The 16,261-nt window shown below is 46.7% G+C and overlaps 1 protein-coding gene across 1 annotated transcript in view; it reads left to right on the top strand.

The window, feature by feature from the left end:
* The first annotated feature begins 12,251 nt into the window (after nucleotides 1-12,251).
* MAMLD1 (mastermind like domain containing 1) overlaps nucleotides 12,252-16,261 on the top strand; it is an 81,663-nt gene continuing 77,653 nt past the window's right edge. The window contains exon 1 of the mRNA XM_058032534.1: nucleotides 12,252-12,568. Within this exon, the coding sequence (XP_057888517.1) occupies nucleotides 12,515-12,568 (54 nt within the window). The 5' untranslated portion in view covers nucleotides 12,252-12,514. The remainder of the gene's footprint in view (nucleotides 12,569-16,261) is intronic.

Here is a 16,261-nt window from a genome sequence, read left to right as displayed (position 1 = left end):
TGGCAGAGAGCCCCCTCCCCCTCGGTCCTGGGAGAATGCCTGAAGCATGAGCTCAGCTGTTGGGCTCTGTGCATGGTGTCATACACTTCCACAAGCAAATTCACAGTGACATTAAGAAAAGAAGATCTGGGGCCCTAGTCTCTAAAGTGTTCACAGTGTCCACCAGACAGCTCCGACATAAAGGGCTGTTTATTTGTTGAATTAGCAAATTGGTACCCGTGGAGGGGGTTGAAAATATCTGAGCAATCCTGGGGTTTTGGTACAGTTACAAAAGTGTGTTTTCTTCTATGTGAGTTTGTTCTGACAGAAACTCAGGTCTTTGCATTTCTGCTTCCTCCCCCTCCTCCCTCATAAATAAACACCCTTTTAAAAAAAGGTAGCTCACGATTAGCCATTAATTAAGTCCTTTACTGGTTTAAAATAAATAGTTGCTGAAAGCCTAGGATGAGGATCTCAGCACAAAGCACATCTGTACACCATGGTGTGCTTCTGAGAAACAGAATTTAAATGATTTGCATATGGCCACCTAAATATTTAATGGGTTTGCAGTTTAGGAAAGCTGGCTTAGAACTGTGTTGTGCAGCCTATCATCTCCTCTGGCTCTGCTGGATACCTTGGGTCAAACGTGTTGTTATTTTTAGGGCCTGATCCTGGAATTTCAGAAGCTGTTGGAGCCCTTGGCACCATTTGAAATGGGGGCTCCTCTCCAGCATTGTGTCTGCACACAGCTGAGCCTAGGACACGTTCAAGTTTCTAAAGCTGCTGGAGTGTTTGAGAATCTTTAAGCCAAAACCTGGCAGTGTTGTTCCCTTCACAAAGAAGTTTCACACTAGCATGGTATCAGTTCTCAAGCTGCCTTACAGCCCCTCTTTCTTCCCCTGCCCCATCCCCCCTCTGTGGCCTGCTATGTACACGCTCCCAAGCCCAGCTAAGCATTTCACGAGTGTGCAGGGCTGAATGCACATTCACAGGAAACAAAACCGTGAGACACTTTCAAAAATGCAGACACACACAGAGCTTCTAGACAGCTCCAGGCAGGTGCAGTGTTTGTGCTGCAGCGACTGTCCAGTGCTGCTCTGAGGCATTCCGATGCCACCGTGCTCCAAGGCCACAGTCAAATATTAACTGAATGCATAAGTTAAAGAAAAAGAAGCAGCTCTTCCCAGTGGAATTGTAGCATTCTCTCCTCGTCACATTCTTTTGAGCTCATTCATTCCTTTGAGCTCCAATAACAAGTCAGCTCTTTGTATATGGTGAGACTTGTAATGGAGAAGAGAGAGAAATTGCCTCAGAAGCAGAATCCTGTCTTGCACTTTTTGCAGGGATCACTGTGCTTCTCTGCCAGCCACAGAGAGATTTCTTCCCAGTTTTACTTCCAGGCAGCCTCTCTGGCACAGACCTGGTCCCTGTGCTTTAGAGATCAAGTATCCCATCACAAACATGCATCCAAATAAGCAGCATTTCTGGAGCCCTCATTCCAAGTACTTCATCAGGTAAACACTGTGGCTGATGAGGCCAATAGCCCTGGGGATTCTTAATCTCATGCAGAATCAGGTTGTACTGGCTAAATCCCAGTAATCCAAAATTCCTGTTGACCCCAATGGGAGTTGCAGGTGCTTGAAAACCTCAGATTTATGGATCGCTTCATTCATCATTCCACTGTAGCCTTGTCTGGACAGGAAGACAGTAACCTTTAAAGAGCAACACTTCACAACCATTAAGGAACTAATATTTTATGCATTTGTATCACAGTTGGCTCCAAAGCCAACCTTGGCAAGTGTCTGGAGGTTTCTCCTGAGAGTTATTTGGTGTGTTAATACTGCTGCTCTGTTTAAGGTGTTTAAGGGTTGTTTCTCTGATCCTTCTTCATTAGAGGTAATTGAATAGTTTAGAAACCCAATCACTGTTTGGCTGAGTCTTCCAGTCAACAACCCCACTGATTGAATAATGGCTCACAAGACACAGAGGCACAGAAAGATAAGTTTATCACAATTTTCTAGCACTCAGAACATCTTCAAAATGCTTGACAGGCCACTAATTACTTTCTTATAAACAGCTGTGGATTCAAATCTTGCCAAAATGCAGAGAGATTCCTGTAGCTCATTATTTCAATTTCCCTACTTCACTGGTGACTTCGGCAACAACATCCTCCACACTGTTCCCTCACTTGGGGAAAAAAATTCCCTCCAGTTGCTTTGCAAGGAGGTTCTGTGCAACCCCAGGTGCCAGCCCCTTCCTCCAGGCTTCTGAGCTGCTCTGTGTTCTTTCTGTGCTAAGAGATTTCATTTCACCACCCCCAGCGAGACAGAGTCTACCTTCTGCCTGAGGCAGAGCTGCAGCTCAGCCATGCCAATTATAAAAGATGCCTCCCAAACGTGTATTCCTGGTTTCCAGAGTGACTCCAAAGTGCTACCACACCTATCTTCAGAGTGGCTAAAAGTTACCAAAAGGCAGCATGGTCACAAGCAGTCACATACCGTGCAGATGAGCATAGCATGAGTTGCTAACTAGATGGTCAGAGACACTTGGATTTTCCACCTGAAGTTCCTGACAGAGACAAATCTACAAATCTCGGTGTGGTTTTTTGGTTGGTTTTTTTTTTGTTTGTTTGTTTTTTGTTTGTTTTTTTTTTTGTTTGTTTGTTTTGATTTTTTGTTTTTTGGTTTGTTTTTTTTTTTTTTTTTGTTTTTTGTTTTTTTTTTTGGTGGAGGAATTGCTCTTTGGTTCTCTGTGCTTTGCTGGAACATACCATAGCTTGCTTTCCCCCTAGGCATTACACCCAAAGTTATACTTCCCTCTCTTGCCTCACCTCTGTACCAGGTGAGCCCCATCTGAGGAAACTGCTCTGATCTCTGTGCTCCATTTCATTGCCATTGACTTCAATTCTGCTGTCTCAGAGACCCTTTCCCATGGCCCCTGTGGAAGCTGTGATACAGGCTCATACCAGCATCTTTCAAAAACCCTCAAAATAACGTGAATTTTGAATATGTGATCACCTTCATTCTTGGACTGCTGACTCCCCAAAAGCCTCAGAATCACTGCACCAGAAATTGCATTGAGATCTGTGGTTTAGTGTCCAGAGGTGCAGCTTGAGCAGAGCAGCATGGCTGCTGGTACAGTAATTCAGCAGCAGGCTAGAGTTAGGGTCACCTGTGCTCTAGATATTTCAAATCTGTCTGATTAAACAATGTTAATTAGTGGTGGTTCTTTTTTCTAGTACAGTCAGAGCTGTTTGTCCCCGTCTAGTAATGGGAGAATGCCACTGCCTTCAGAAGTGATTTTTAAGGACTGATTAAAGAATATTTGTTCAACTTAGAGAAGAATGAAGTCCTACATATATGTTAATACATCCCCACTAACACAGAATGGCTTTTTGTTGTTCTCCTCTGTCTGGAACGTGAACAATTTATAGTCTCCTGCTGCATCTAATTAGTGAATCTGACCCTTAAATGGAAGCAGTAGAGGTTTGTGATTTCTAAGTCCCGCATTTCTAGGCTCTATCATTGAAAAAGGGGCTTCATAAAAGACTCAAGAGATGCAGTAGGATGATTTTTAAAAGCCAGTCAGATAGAGCCAGGAAATAAAGGCGTGCTCTGAAGCAGTTGCATGGCTGTCTTGGTTCACATTCACAACGCAGGGAAGGTAAACTGCTTTCAACATGGATATGTGGGAAGAACTTGGCCTTGTACAGCTCCCTCCCTGGTACTAGCCAAGATAAAAATACATCAGGATTACCAGCATCTAGGAAACTAGCATATGGTGCTACCACAGAATGTAATACGAATATACTTTAGAAAACCATTATTTTTCTCTTCTTGAGCAGTTTCTCATTAATCTGGGTGCCATTCATTCTCTGCCTGGATTTTTTCCACATTTTTCCCATGAAAAGAGAGGATATGCTTGAATTAATTTAATTGCCGATGTTTTTTTTCAAATAGCTGTGGCAGAAATAACTTTTCCTAGCCAGGTTAAACAGCCCGTTCAGCTCAGCAGTTAACACTTATTGTTGCTGTCAGCCCCTCTGCATTGATTAGGGATCATACTGCCATTAGTGCTGAAGTGGCTTGTGAAGTTGCAGTGCTTCCTTTTCTCTCTCCTTTCTTTTTCCTGCACAAGAGCAAGATGATCTCACCATTATCTGGCAATGAGTTGTTTTCAAATACTTTAGGAATACTTTAGGAAGAGCCCGAGCGCACAAAAGGAATTCAGGGGTTCGTTTCCAGTTGAAAATTGTCCCCAAATGAGAGGGCTCCTTCCTTCACAATGTGGTGATCACTGTGGTGACTGTGGGAAACAGGCATCAGCCAGGCAACATCCCCCAGGGCTGGAAGCTCCTTTTCCATCCTGCCATGGCAAAACCCAACTTCTTCCCTCAATGTAGTGTGCAAACTGCAGGTGATGCTGCTCCAAACAGCAGTGGATATAGTTGGAAGGCAGAGCAGGAATGATCTCCATCACCTCTGTGAGGGGGAAGTGCCTTCCCTGTCCCAGCTGCACCAGCCACAGCAGCAGGGAGGGAGCAAAGCTGATCCCTGTCCATCTCACAGCCTTTACCCTCAAAGGTCACACTGGCTGGTCCTGTGGGGATGTGCCCTGTTCCCTTGTTCCCAAATTTAATCTATTCTGCACTGGACATAAACAAGTGAGAAGACAAAAGAAAATGCTATCCTGTTTATTCTGTCATTTCTGCCACCACTGTCAGCCTTGAACATTTTGTATTTTTGTAAACATGGAATTCATTAGGGCGTGCAACTGACTTGAGAAAAGGGATGATAAAACAAGGAGTTTTTTTGGAGAAAAATACAGAACCATACCCCTTCTCTGAACACTGAGATGGGTATGGACCACATTCTGCATGCAGCAGAATTGTCAGCATCTTTCACCAAATTCCAAAAATGCCATTGTACCCTGTGGCACATGCTGGCAGCTCCTGCAGTAGGTGAGAGATCTGTCTCCACCCTGGAGTACTTCCCTTGGGAAAGGGAAGACAGCAGAGTGGGTAGCTGGAATTAGAGGTGTGAACACAGCACAAGGACCAAGAGAAAAGTGTTAAGGAGTAGTAGGGCTAAATGAAAGAAACACTGTGCAGGAATGCATTGAGGGGCCAGGAGCAGAAGATGGGCAGAGCAGGGGGTCCTGGGAGGGTGGCAATTTGGCAGGACACACATGCTGGAGCTCCCAAGGGCCTTTTACAAGTGTTGGCAATGAACTGTGACTCTTGGCCCTAAGGTACAAAGAGTAACTATACTCATCATCCTTTTGCACTTGGATGCTGTGTAACTGACTTGTAAGTTATACATACCTGAAAGTAGCTCAGTTCAGGCTGTCTCTTGATTTGTAGGAGAACTCTGAGGTTCCTGGTCTTGTACTTTCCTTTGGGGGACAGGGAGGGTGGTAGCACAATTTCTCTGGACTGTGCCACTGTATTGATTTGAATAACAAAATGTACAATTCTGGATGGTTTCCATAGTTTTGTATTGGACATAGAAATAGAAAAGCTATCTTAATAGCTTTTATTCATTCCTTTTTTTGAAGGGAAGCAAAGCTTTATTTTTTTTTGGTTCAAGAAATCTGACACTAGTTGAGACACCACACATTTCCACAGAAGGCTGCAGCCTCTAGCAAACGGATGCATATTTATATGACAGGATATGCTCAGTAGCCCCGGGAAACCAAGAATTGAAATCAATAATTTCTAGTAAATCACAAACTGACATTGGCAGCATCCTAGTCTGGCTGAATATCTGTATCATCACAGACACTCTTCTTTAATAAACAGAACATACAATGTTTCATGCATTGGTTTTGCATTTTCCTGGCAACTGCATAAAAGAATAATTTCTAAGCATGATCCAAGGGATCTCTGACAAAGGAAAGAGGGTAACATTTGTTTCTGTGAGCTTTATGGGTTTAAATCTCAGGGCCAATTCTGCCATCAGGTAGTTTATGAATATTCATGTAAATTGTTTTGAGTTGAAGAATATGTAACTTTGCCATGTATCTGGCATGGAAAGAATACTTTGACAGTCATGAAATAGAGAATGTTTTAAAAAATAGCTTCAGCAAAGAGAGAACAGCTTTAGAAATGAAAGGGAAAAATACAGAAAAAAGGTGTGTTTCCTGAGGACAGCAAAAATATGTGAATGTAGAAGAATTTTCTTATGCTTAGATACTTAAAGCAATTTGGAATATCTTGTATTAGCTATGGGTCAGATTCTGCCTTTCTGTTGACTTCCAGAAAACTGAGGGAGATCTGTATATCCCTGATCACTGCACTTGTATGTGAACTGTGTGATCCAGCAGTGAAAAACACCAAGGCTAGAATTATTGCTATTGTTTGTGTTATTACATATCCTGAGTGGTGTCTTCCTTGCAGTTGGGTACAGGAGTCAGATTAGTGTGTCCTATTGCCTAGACCTATTCTTAACCTGGAAATTTGGCAAGTGAGGCCTGTCACTGTTTGCTCCTGATCCAATACCCCCCATGTGCTGGGACCTGGCTCTGTGCCCATTTGGCTGCTGGAGCAATTGATAAATGAGACAAGGCTGCTGAACATTATGCTTGGAGAAAAGGCATCTCCTGGGGAGAGACAGGGGCTCCTTTAAACAATGCCCGAGTGTTTGCAGGTACCTCTCACTTCAGCAAACGACAGCTTTTATTCTTAGATGTGACTGAGGCTGCAGGTGGGATGTGCAGCAGCCTCAGCCCTGCCATCCCACACACCTGCAGCCCAGCACAGGGTTTGAGCTCGCTGGGCAGAGCCAGCAGCAGCCACACTGAGTGCACACATCACAGCTCAAGAGGGAAAATGTTTTATGCACAAGTCAGAATTGGAGAAATGTCATTCATTATCAACATTTCAATGTATTGTTGCTGACAATAGAGCTATTGAATATGATATTATGTTAATTTGTATCAGCTTCTGTGCTTTTAATGAAAAATCTTATTAGCTGCAAGGTGGTCAGAATTGAAATATCTGTAAGTCATCTACAAAAGCAGCTCATGGAATCACAGAATGGTTTGGCTTGGAAGGGACCTTTAAAGGTCATCTGGTCCAGACCCCTGCACTGAGCAGGGACATCTTCCAACTGTATCAGGTTGCTCAGAGCCCTGTCCGACCTGACCTTGGAAGTCTCCAGAGATGGGACATCCCTCAACCCTCTGAGCAACCTGTCAGCATTTCACCACCCTGATCATCTGTGTGCTTCCCTCAGCACTTGGGTAATCCCTTCCATTCTGAGACACTCAGACATAATGTTAGCATGTGCCTAAGTGGATCTCTGAGCTATGCAAATAATTGATTTCTGAGTTTAAAAATTAAATTCAAAATATATCAATTGGAAGCAAGCATTTGGTCACTAAGCAGACATTAACAACTTGATTTTAAGTGATGCTTTAGGAGAAGACAGACAATGTACTTTTCTGAAAGTATGAAGAAGTTACTCACAGAGTTGTCATCTCTTAACTAACAGAGAGAGTAGATTGGTGTCTGTTTTTCCATATAAAAGACAAAATTGTAATTCACTTCAATTTATATAATTTTCTAAGGTAGTTCATGTACCCACTGAAATGTTAGTATGGCCATCCATCCTTTGATGATTTTACCTATAGACTCCTCCATGGAACTCATGTAAATAATGACTTATGGAAGTTGAAGGACTTACAAAAAAATTGATCATACATGTTCTTCTTTCATGTCCAGTGAAGACCATCCTGAAAACCTTTAATTAACTGCATACAATCAAAAGCTTTTTTTCTTGAAGCTTATTTTCCTAAAAGTAATGTTTCTTTAAAAGAACTGAATTGCTACATTACCAATTATACACATATACATATATTTTTTTCTGTATGACTTACAGAATTACTCAATGCAGCAAGCATTACTGAGGAAATTAAAATTTACTGATGCATTTTATCTATTTTACCATATACTTCTAGTAGGAAAAAATCAAGTATTGATAGGACTGAAAAGAGAGAAACTGAAAGATGGTAGATGTAGATTAGGTATTACAAAGGATTTCTTTACTGTGAGTGTTGAGGCTCAGAGAAGGTGTGGATGCCCCACCCTGGAAGTGTTCACAGAGGGGTTGGATGGGGCCCTGAGCCACTTGGACTGGTGGAAGGTGTCCCTGCCCATGGCAGGGGACTGGAGGTAAATGGTCTTTAAGGTGTCTTCCAACCCAAACCATAGCAGCAAAGAATGGTTTGATTCTGTGAAAAAGGACATGCAATTAAACACATTCAGAAATTACCTGAGATGCTGTTTTACTCCACACAATGTTACTGGTGCTGATAGTATTGTGACTTTCAGAAATGAATTGAAATTTTGCATGCATTAGTAATTCCATCCCTAGTTTATTACACTGTACTGTGGGGAAGTACCCAAAGGACATGAGCCATCCTGGTTCTGAGCATCAGCCAATTACAGACTGGCTTTGCTTAAAAAGAAACTTGCTAAGAGGCTTGCACCACTACCTGCAATTTCTCCTGCAGCTGCTCAGTAAAAGTTTTTCTATCTTCTGTAACATCAGCTATTGCCTGTGGTCAGAGACAAGACACCAAATTAGCTGGATTGCTGATCTGATCTAGCATAAGAAATGCAGTACTGACTGGTCCAAGTGAAGGTTCATCTAGCCCAAGCCATTGATTTCACCTGATTTCAGGTTGCAATAGAAGGCATCACATGCTTGCCATCCATCTGGTTCTGAGGCACTGACAAACCTGTGAATCCTTCAGTGAATCTGTGGTGAATCCTTGTGCTGCTCACTTGCTGCTTCCCTTCAGCGTACAAGACATGCTGTGGGGCAGTCCCTACTGCTCAGACTTCTGTGATCCTTTCTGGGGTCAGGAACCCCAGAGGCCAGCTGGAAGTCAGGCACAGTTCTCCTGGGAGAAGACTCCCAGCATCATGGTTACCTGGAAGCTCAGTTTTAGCATCTTTAGTTCACACCAGCCTGGAAGATGCAAACCTTTCTTTTCTCTAGCCCTTGCCATCTTCCATTGGCAGTGCCTGTTGCTGCCACAACCCATCCAGGCTGTGTCTGAGTGCACAATCCTTTTGTTTGGTGAACACAACTTGGGGCAGTTATTTAGCATATTGCAGCTTTCCAGCTAACTGTTCTCCTTGGGTAGAAAGGTACTGCTTTTTCAGAACAGTGAGTAAAGGAAAAACATTGGTCTTGTTTGGGATATTTTTGGTTTGTTATGTTTTGGGGTTTTTGTTTTGGTTCAAGGCACTCTTCTCATCCTTTTGTTATTTTTCAGATAAAGTTATAATTTCTCAACTCTCCAACTCTGGCTTTTCAATAAGACATCTCCATGTGGAAAGAAATGATACTAGTTTTATACAGGAACAAAGCAAACTATATTTTCTATAGATATTAAAGATGCTAAATGAAATGTAGCAAACTACTACATTTGTAAAATGTAAACAATTTTACTACAAATGTAAAATTGATAAACAATGTGATTAATCAGCCAGTCAGGCCCAGGTTTGATGCCCAGCATTGGGAGAAGCATTTGAGGTGCTAGAATATGTTTTGCCAAGCCTCGTGGCCATAACAGCCTTGATGTCATTAGAATCACATCTTTTCTGCAGAATCCTACAAGTCACTTTTTCAAAATAGGACAGAAGCATAGCAACAAGGTAGCCTGCAAGATGCTTAGGGTAAGCCTAACCTGAGAAGATGAAATGCTGCCCTGAAGAAGTCAGTGAAAGTTTTGTTATTGATTCCAGAGCAGCCAAGGATTCCCCCAGGTCAACTAGAGTAAATATGCCTAAAGAAAGGGCTCGTAATTTAATCACCAAAGACCAAAATTGCAGCCCTAAAATCCCCTGCTTAGCCATTACCTATCACTGAAAATGAGTGATCTCTGCAAGGGGTTTGTTAAATGCTTACACAGCCTGAAATTGGGGTTTTGAGCACACCCAAAGCTGTCCTTGCCATTGTTGATCCACCCAGTGCACCAGGTCTGGCAGCACGGGCACACTTGGCACTGAGCTGCTGGAGTGACATCCAGAGTCTACACAGCTTAAGCCAGCAGGTTCAGAAGGAAAATGTTGCCACAGTTCTGTCATGGACTAACTGCTAAAAGTGTCTTGATTTGATTTCCCTCTGAGACCACACCCCACCTTACAGAGGAGAACACAAACCACTACCTGGTAAGCAGATGCCCTTGGCAGCTAAAGGCAGCAGCATCATTCTGCTGCAGAGCAGGCACACGCAGGACTCCTCCACCCTACCCACATCATCTTCCTTTTGGGGGAGGCCTTTGGTCTAGTTTTATGGAGTGAACAAAGCAAATGACAGTTCTTAGGAAGTATTGTCATCTGTCAGGAACTTCAAATGTTTGGCAAGAGTCATAAATGACAAAACTTCTTGACAATAACTGGTATAGAAAAACTGACAGGGACCCACTGTTCATCATCTGATCATGGTGTTGTCAGTAGGTCCAGCTACAGCGTGTGTGAATCCCTGGGTGCCCCATGTGTTCCATACATTTGTATTTTAGTTCCAAAATCTCCAGGGAGGAAGATGAGAGCCCTTACACACACATGTATTTTCAGGGGAGGGTTTCTGACATGGCACACTGGGCAGAGAGTGGCACCTCCTTCCAGTGGAGCTTCATTCAGGTATGATAAATGTGTATCTTCACTGAGCTTGCTCATTTTAGGTGACTCCTGCTCAGCATGTTGGCCCTTTTAGATCCCATGCTGATGCCCTAGTGCTGTGTTTGGGCCTCAGCACCTCAGGCAGGGCAGTAGATTTGGTCTGGACAGCCCAGCAAACCCAAACATCAGTTGTTGATACAACTCCCCTTAGTCACTGAAATCTTTTGAGATCTGGCCCTGGGAGGCTGTAGAATTCAGGGTGTTTACAACCACAAAAGTTTATTATTTTTGTGTTTCTTTTTTTTTTTTTTTTTTAATTGACAAAATAGATCAAAGTTATTTTAAATAATATAAAAGGCAAGAGCACTAGAAAAGCAAACCAATAAGTTTCCAAACAATGCAAGCTGAAATACCACAAATACTGCTCAGGGAAGCAGGCCTATTGTTGCAGCTGTCACAGGCAAGCCAGAGGCTTCAGCAAAGCTAAAAAGCAATGCTTCTCTGTTGATGAACTGTTATTGCCCATGTTCATTAGCTCAGGTACAAAGATGGGTTTGGAGGTCTAGAAGTGAAGTTTGCTGCAAGTTGAAGGTGATTGCTGTCTGGAAAACTTTCAGGAAAGCGAGGTCAGATTCTGGCTCCACTTTCATGTATTTGGTTACAGTAAAGGGTTGCATTCAAATAACTTCCTAGTTTTACAGAGCATAATTTACTCATATCACTATTTCAGGAATGATCTTAGAAACTAGACATTTTATTAGAAATGCTAGTAAGTCTTCCACACCTCATCCATTGAGTCAATGTACTGGGACAGAGTTTCTAGCATCTCCAGTTTATCAGGATAGGAGTGACAATTGTAGTGATTTAGCAAGGTAATAAAATGAAATTATACCAGCAATTATTTGTGGACCCAGTGTGCTCTCCTAGCTGCCTGCAGCTTGCTCTTCCCAGTTCTTTCTGTACAGTCCAAGAGGAGGTCTGAATAGGTTCTCAGCTTTCAGTTGATGGTCTATCAAAATTAGTATTCAGAGGTTGCAGCTTGTAGCAAGCACATTTATAGTCATATGAGAAGTGCGTGGCTTTATGGAAGCTCTCTATTTGGAATTGTGTCTGTCTTCAAAAAGGCATGTACATAGCACAAAAGATGAAAATGAAAGAACTCTGCTGTTTCCTTCTTGCTAACCTGGGTTCACCTGGCGAAATGAGTTTAACCCTTTTGTGTTAAGAGTGCTGAACAAACTATGTCACAAAGGGACAGGAAACTACACTCTGTAAGAATAACTCAAACCTTTACACTTCATGCTTTGGGCTCTCTTTTCAGTGATTTGAGTACTTTGATTTGGAAGGAAAAAAAATCTATTAATTGCCAGTAGCTTTCTGACCTATCTGACTTTGTACTAAATGAATTTGAAACTCTACAAGGAAAGTGCTAAACATTCTAAGCAGCTTTTTGTGTGTTAACATTTTGACCATCGGCTGGTTAATTTTCGCCTTCATGCACGGAGAAAAAAAAAATTAAATCCTTGGATCTGTGAGGTGTCCAATTTCTGTAGAGAAGAAAGTGTTACTTCCCCTTTAAGCCTGGCGCCGTTCGTGTGTGTGAGTGTGCGGGCTGTGTGTGTGAGTGTGTGTGTGTCTCCTCCTCTTTGAGTGACACAGCACTTAGATATGCCTATCAGTAACTTAAACCCCACAAACTCCACCTTCTAAGTGAGGAAGCTGTGGGTTGATGGAAATGTAGTGAGCAGATCGAGACAGACAGTGAATCATTAGCAAACTGCAACGCCAGGATGAACTTGTCTGGAACCTAAAAGGAGAAAACAGGCTGCGAGTCCTCTGCGGCGCTGGGTTTGCTCAATACAGCCAAAGTGGATCTAAAAGCCGGCTGATTTCCAGTCCAAGATGCTGCTGGTTTCCCAGCGGGTAGAAGCACCACGGATGGAGCCACATATTCCAGTAAGTAGCATTTGAAATCGATATGGGCTGGGAAAGTAGGAGCTGGTTTAAAAGGACTTAAACACCCTCGGAACAGTTGTTCACCGGGCTCGGCACGGTCGCAGCCAGGCTGGAAAGTTTGCAGGGGCGGTTCAAGAAAGTGCCCACCTTGGGCTGGCTCTGCCCGCGGGTCCCGTGTGCCGGGGCCGCCGGAGGGAAGGGGACAGAAACTTGAGGGGGGAATTTCGTCCTCCATTCTGGTCAGAGCTGAAGTCGGACCACGGAGAGGAGGGCAGGAGGGAGGGGGTCCGCGGGCTTTAAAATGGTGGTGAAGAAGGTGATTTGCGGTGCGGTCCCGGGCACGGCGGCGGGGCAGGCGGTGCGGGCAGCGGGGGACGCTCCGAGGGTTTCCGTGTCATTGCTCGGGTGGTGACGCGCTGGGCTGCGGGCAGAGGCGCTGGATGCTGCGGGAACAGGCGCTGGATGCTGTCGGGGGCGAGCGGGAGCGGGGAACCGCCGGTGCGCCCGCACCGCCAGCCCGCGGGTCCCCGTGTCAGTGCGGCCGGGCCGGCTCAGCCATGGTCCGGGGATTTCCAGCTAAACTTGGATCAGACAGGCAGGGGAGGATAAACCCGTCATCGCCCGGGGACTCCGCCGGCAGCGTGTCACGCGTGGAGGGGCTAGCGGTGGTCCCTCTAGTATCATTTTTTAAGTAATTCCTGGTATTTGCGTTGGCAGCCGCGTGCCTGGTTATTTTGGGAACCTGAAGCGCACGTTCGATAGGCAGGATTGCGAACAAAAGGCTCCTCCGAGCCCCGAAGGAGCCCTGGGTTGTTGGTGACGGGAGCGTGGAGCGCGGCGCTGAGCCCGGGCTGCGGGAGCGCGTGTGCGGGAGCAGCCCCGAGTGCGGGCGCTGCTGCCGTCTGTCCGTCCGTCCGTGTGCTCGGAACAGAACGCGTGAACAAAACCCGTGCTGACTCACGCTTTAAACTGTTTTGGTCTCTGATGCTGTGGTTAGGATCGGGGCTCAGAGCAATGGCAGGGTAAACACGGCGCTCGCTGGCTCGGTCCCACGTCCCCCCCCAAGGCAGGGGCTGCCCCTCTCCCCGTCAATAGCCGGTCCCTCCTCCCGGTCCCTCCTCCGCCGCCTCTCCCGGCCTGTTGCTCGGCCCGGAGGAGCGCCGGTGCCGGGGGCACCGCGGCTTTTGTTCGTCTTTGGCTGGAGGGGGGTTGTCACCAGGGTGACTCGGAGGGATCCCGGGGAGAACGGCCGTTTCTGGGAAGAAAACGGGCTTTGATTTCCTTTCACACCGCCCCCCCTCCGGCCTCCCCCCCGGAACAATAAATTAAAAGGCCGCTTTTGTTTTCCACGGTGCTCCCGGCGGGGGGGCTGCGGAGCCCGGGGCCGGGGAGCGGGGCGGGAGGCGCCGCGGAGCCGCGGCCTGGCGCGCCCGGGCGGGCAGCTCCGTCCCCGGTGCGGCGTGCGGGGGACGCGCGGCCGGCTCGGCTCCGCTCCGCTCGCCTCGTCCCGTCGGAAGCCGCTGAACGCCGCGAGCACCGGCGGCTCGCGAGGAGCTCCTGGAAGAGCCTTCCTCCTCCTCCTCCGCCGCCTCCTCCTCCTCGGGCAGCGGGGGCACCCCGCGGTGCCTCCCCCGCCCCGCCAGCGGGGGGATTAACTGCGTCTGGCCCCTTCCGCGGGCCGGGGGCGGAGGGAGGCGCCGGGCTCCCCCCCCGCCGCCGCCGTGCGGCCGCCCCGGCTGGGGCGGAGGGCGGGCTGTGGGAGCGCCGTGAGGGCGGAACGCTCCCCCGGTTATATAACGCGAGTCTTCCCCTACTTAGCCCCGTAATCCCCGGGTAATGCCGGTGCACCCGGGGGCTGCGGGGCAGGGGGTGGCCGCTGCTCCCGGAGCTCCCCCTCTGGGCCGAGCTGATGGGGAAATAAAGCTGCTGATGTGCAAGATGGACCATATGGTGCCTCCGGGAGACAGGGAGCCGGAACGGCCTTGAACCCGCCGGTCCCAGCAGCTGGGTGCTGCTGCCTCCCCCGGCGCACCGGCATCCCCAGAACGGACTGCCCAGTTCGTGCCCTCCGCTCCCAGCTGGGTGCTGCCTCCCCCGGTACACCGATATCACCCGAACGGGCTGCCCGGTTCGTGCCCTCCGCTCCCAGCTGGGTGCTGCCTCCCCCGGTACACCGGTATCCCCCCGAACGGGCTGCCCGGTTCGTGCCCTCCGCTCCCAGCTGGGTGCTGCCTCCCCCGGTACACCGGTATCCCCCGAACGGGCTGCCCGGTCCGTGCACTCCTGTCCCAGCTGGGTGCTGCCTCCCCCGGTACACCGATATCACCCGAACGGGCTGCCCGGTCCGTGCCCTCCCGCTCCCGGGGCGGAGCTGCTGCCGGGAGAACCGACAGCGGCGGGAGGCGCCGGCAGTGCCCGGGGACACCCTCGCCCCGGGAGAGGGGGAAGCCCCCACGCCCCCACGCACCGGGGGCTTTTCCCCGCGGCCGCGTTCGCCCCGTGCGAGGCAGCGTGAGCAGTTTGAGTAAGTTACACGCGAGCACCTAAAAAAGCAGCGAGCTAGTGCTGGCACTGCCCATTTTCAGTCCTCTCTCCTTGCCATATGTTTAGGAGGGAGAAAAAAAATGCGCTTTGGGAAGGATGCTCTCAGCTGAAGGAGGAGGTGGGCTGGGGGGCGAGGTACAAGGAAATTCCATGTTAGGAAAGCATTAGCAAGGGGTGACTTCTAATGTTTTCCTGCGACTGACGTTGACAGTGACACACATGTGTGGGTTGATATTGGAACGTCACAGAGTTTTTAAACTCAACCAGGAAATAGTCTGTTGCTCAGGGATAAAAAACAAATAGTCTGTACTGTAAGGCAGGTAACATGCAGTTAACAGCCCTCGAGTGAGTGAAAAGCTGTTCAGTGTTCTCAATTGAGCAGCTCAAATTCAATCCAGCTTTTTATTTTCTGAGGGTTTTTTCTCTTTTTTTTTTACATGTGGTTTTTCAGCTCTATTTTTATTCCTTTTAAGTAATACTTCAAAATCAGAAAAGCACATATTGACAGGGCTTTGCTTTTGGTCCCTTGTAACTGAGTATTTTGAACTGTAAAGTGTCTTGGATTTTTTTAAAGCTAAAGTAATTGTTAGAGGGTTTAGAGAGGGATTAGTATTTAAAGGAGGCAGTTATATTTTAAAATATTTTTTGTATGACTTCCTCGTAACACATGTAGGAGTGCTTAATAAATACAATGTTTTTTACTGACCCCCTTGTAAACGTTACAGTGTGGCAGCATTTGGCGATTTAAAACGGGATTAAGAAGCTATTGTGCTAGATGGTTTCTGAATATGCAGGAAGATTTACTGCAAGAGTTCATGATCCCAGGTGCCAGGGATACTCTTGCCCTGACTTAAGAGGTCACTAACCTGCCTGAGTGTGACTGCAGGACAAGAATTGACCCAAAAACGGGCTTCATGAGAATGACAAAAGTTAGGGAGGCAGAAGGAAACACAAGGGCAAGAATAACAGTAAGAAAAATGCCTAAGTCGTCCTGTAGGTTAAGTACAGTGCAACTCGCTGGTTCCTGTGATTTAATCAATAACTGTTCTATGTTACTTGCTACTCTGATAAAAGTCGCCTTAAAATAACTTTTATGAGTACATAGCCATGGGAAAGTGAAGTAAATAGTGCAGAAGCTGTGACAAATGG

This window comes from Melospiza georgiana, chromosome 12 (assembly GCF_028018845.1).
Source record: "Melospiza georgiana isolate bMelGeo1 chromosome 12, bMelGeo1.pri, whole genome shotgun sequence".
Classification (NCBI taxonomy): Eukaryota; Metazoa; Chordata; class Aves; order Passeriformes; family Passerellidae; genus Melospiza; species Melospiza georgiana.
Note: the sequence above shows the minus strand (reverse complement) of the source record. Positions and strands in the feature narration are given on the sequence as shown.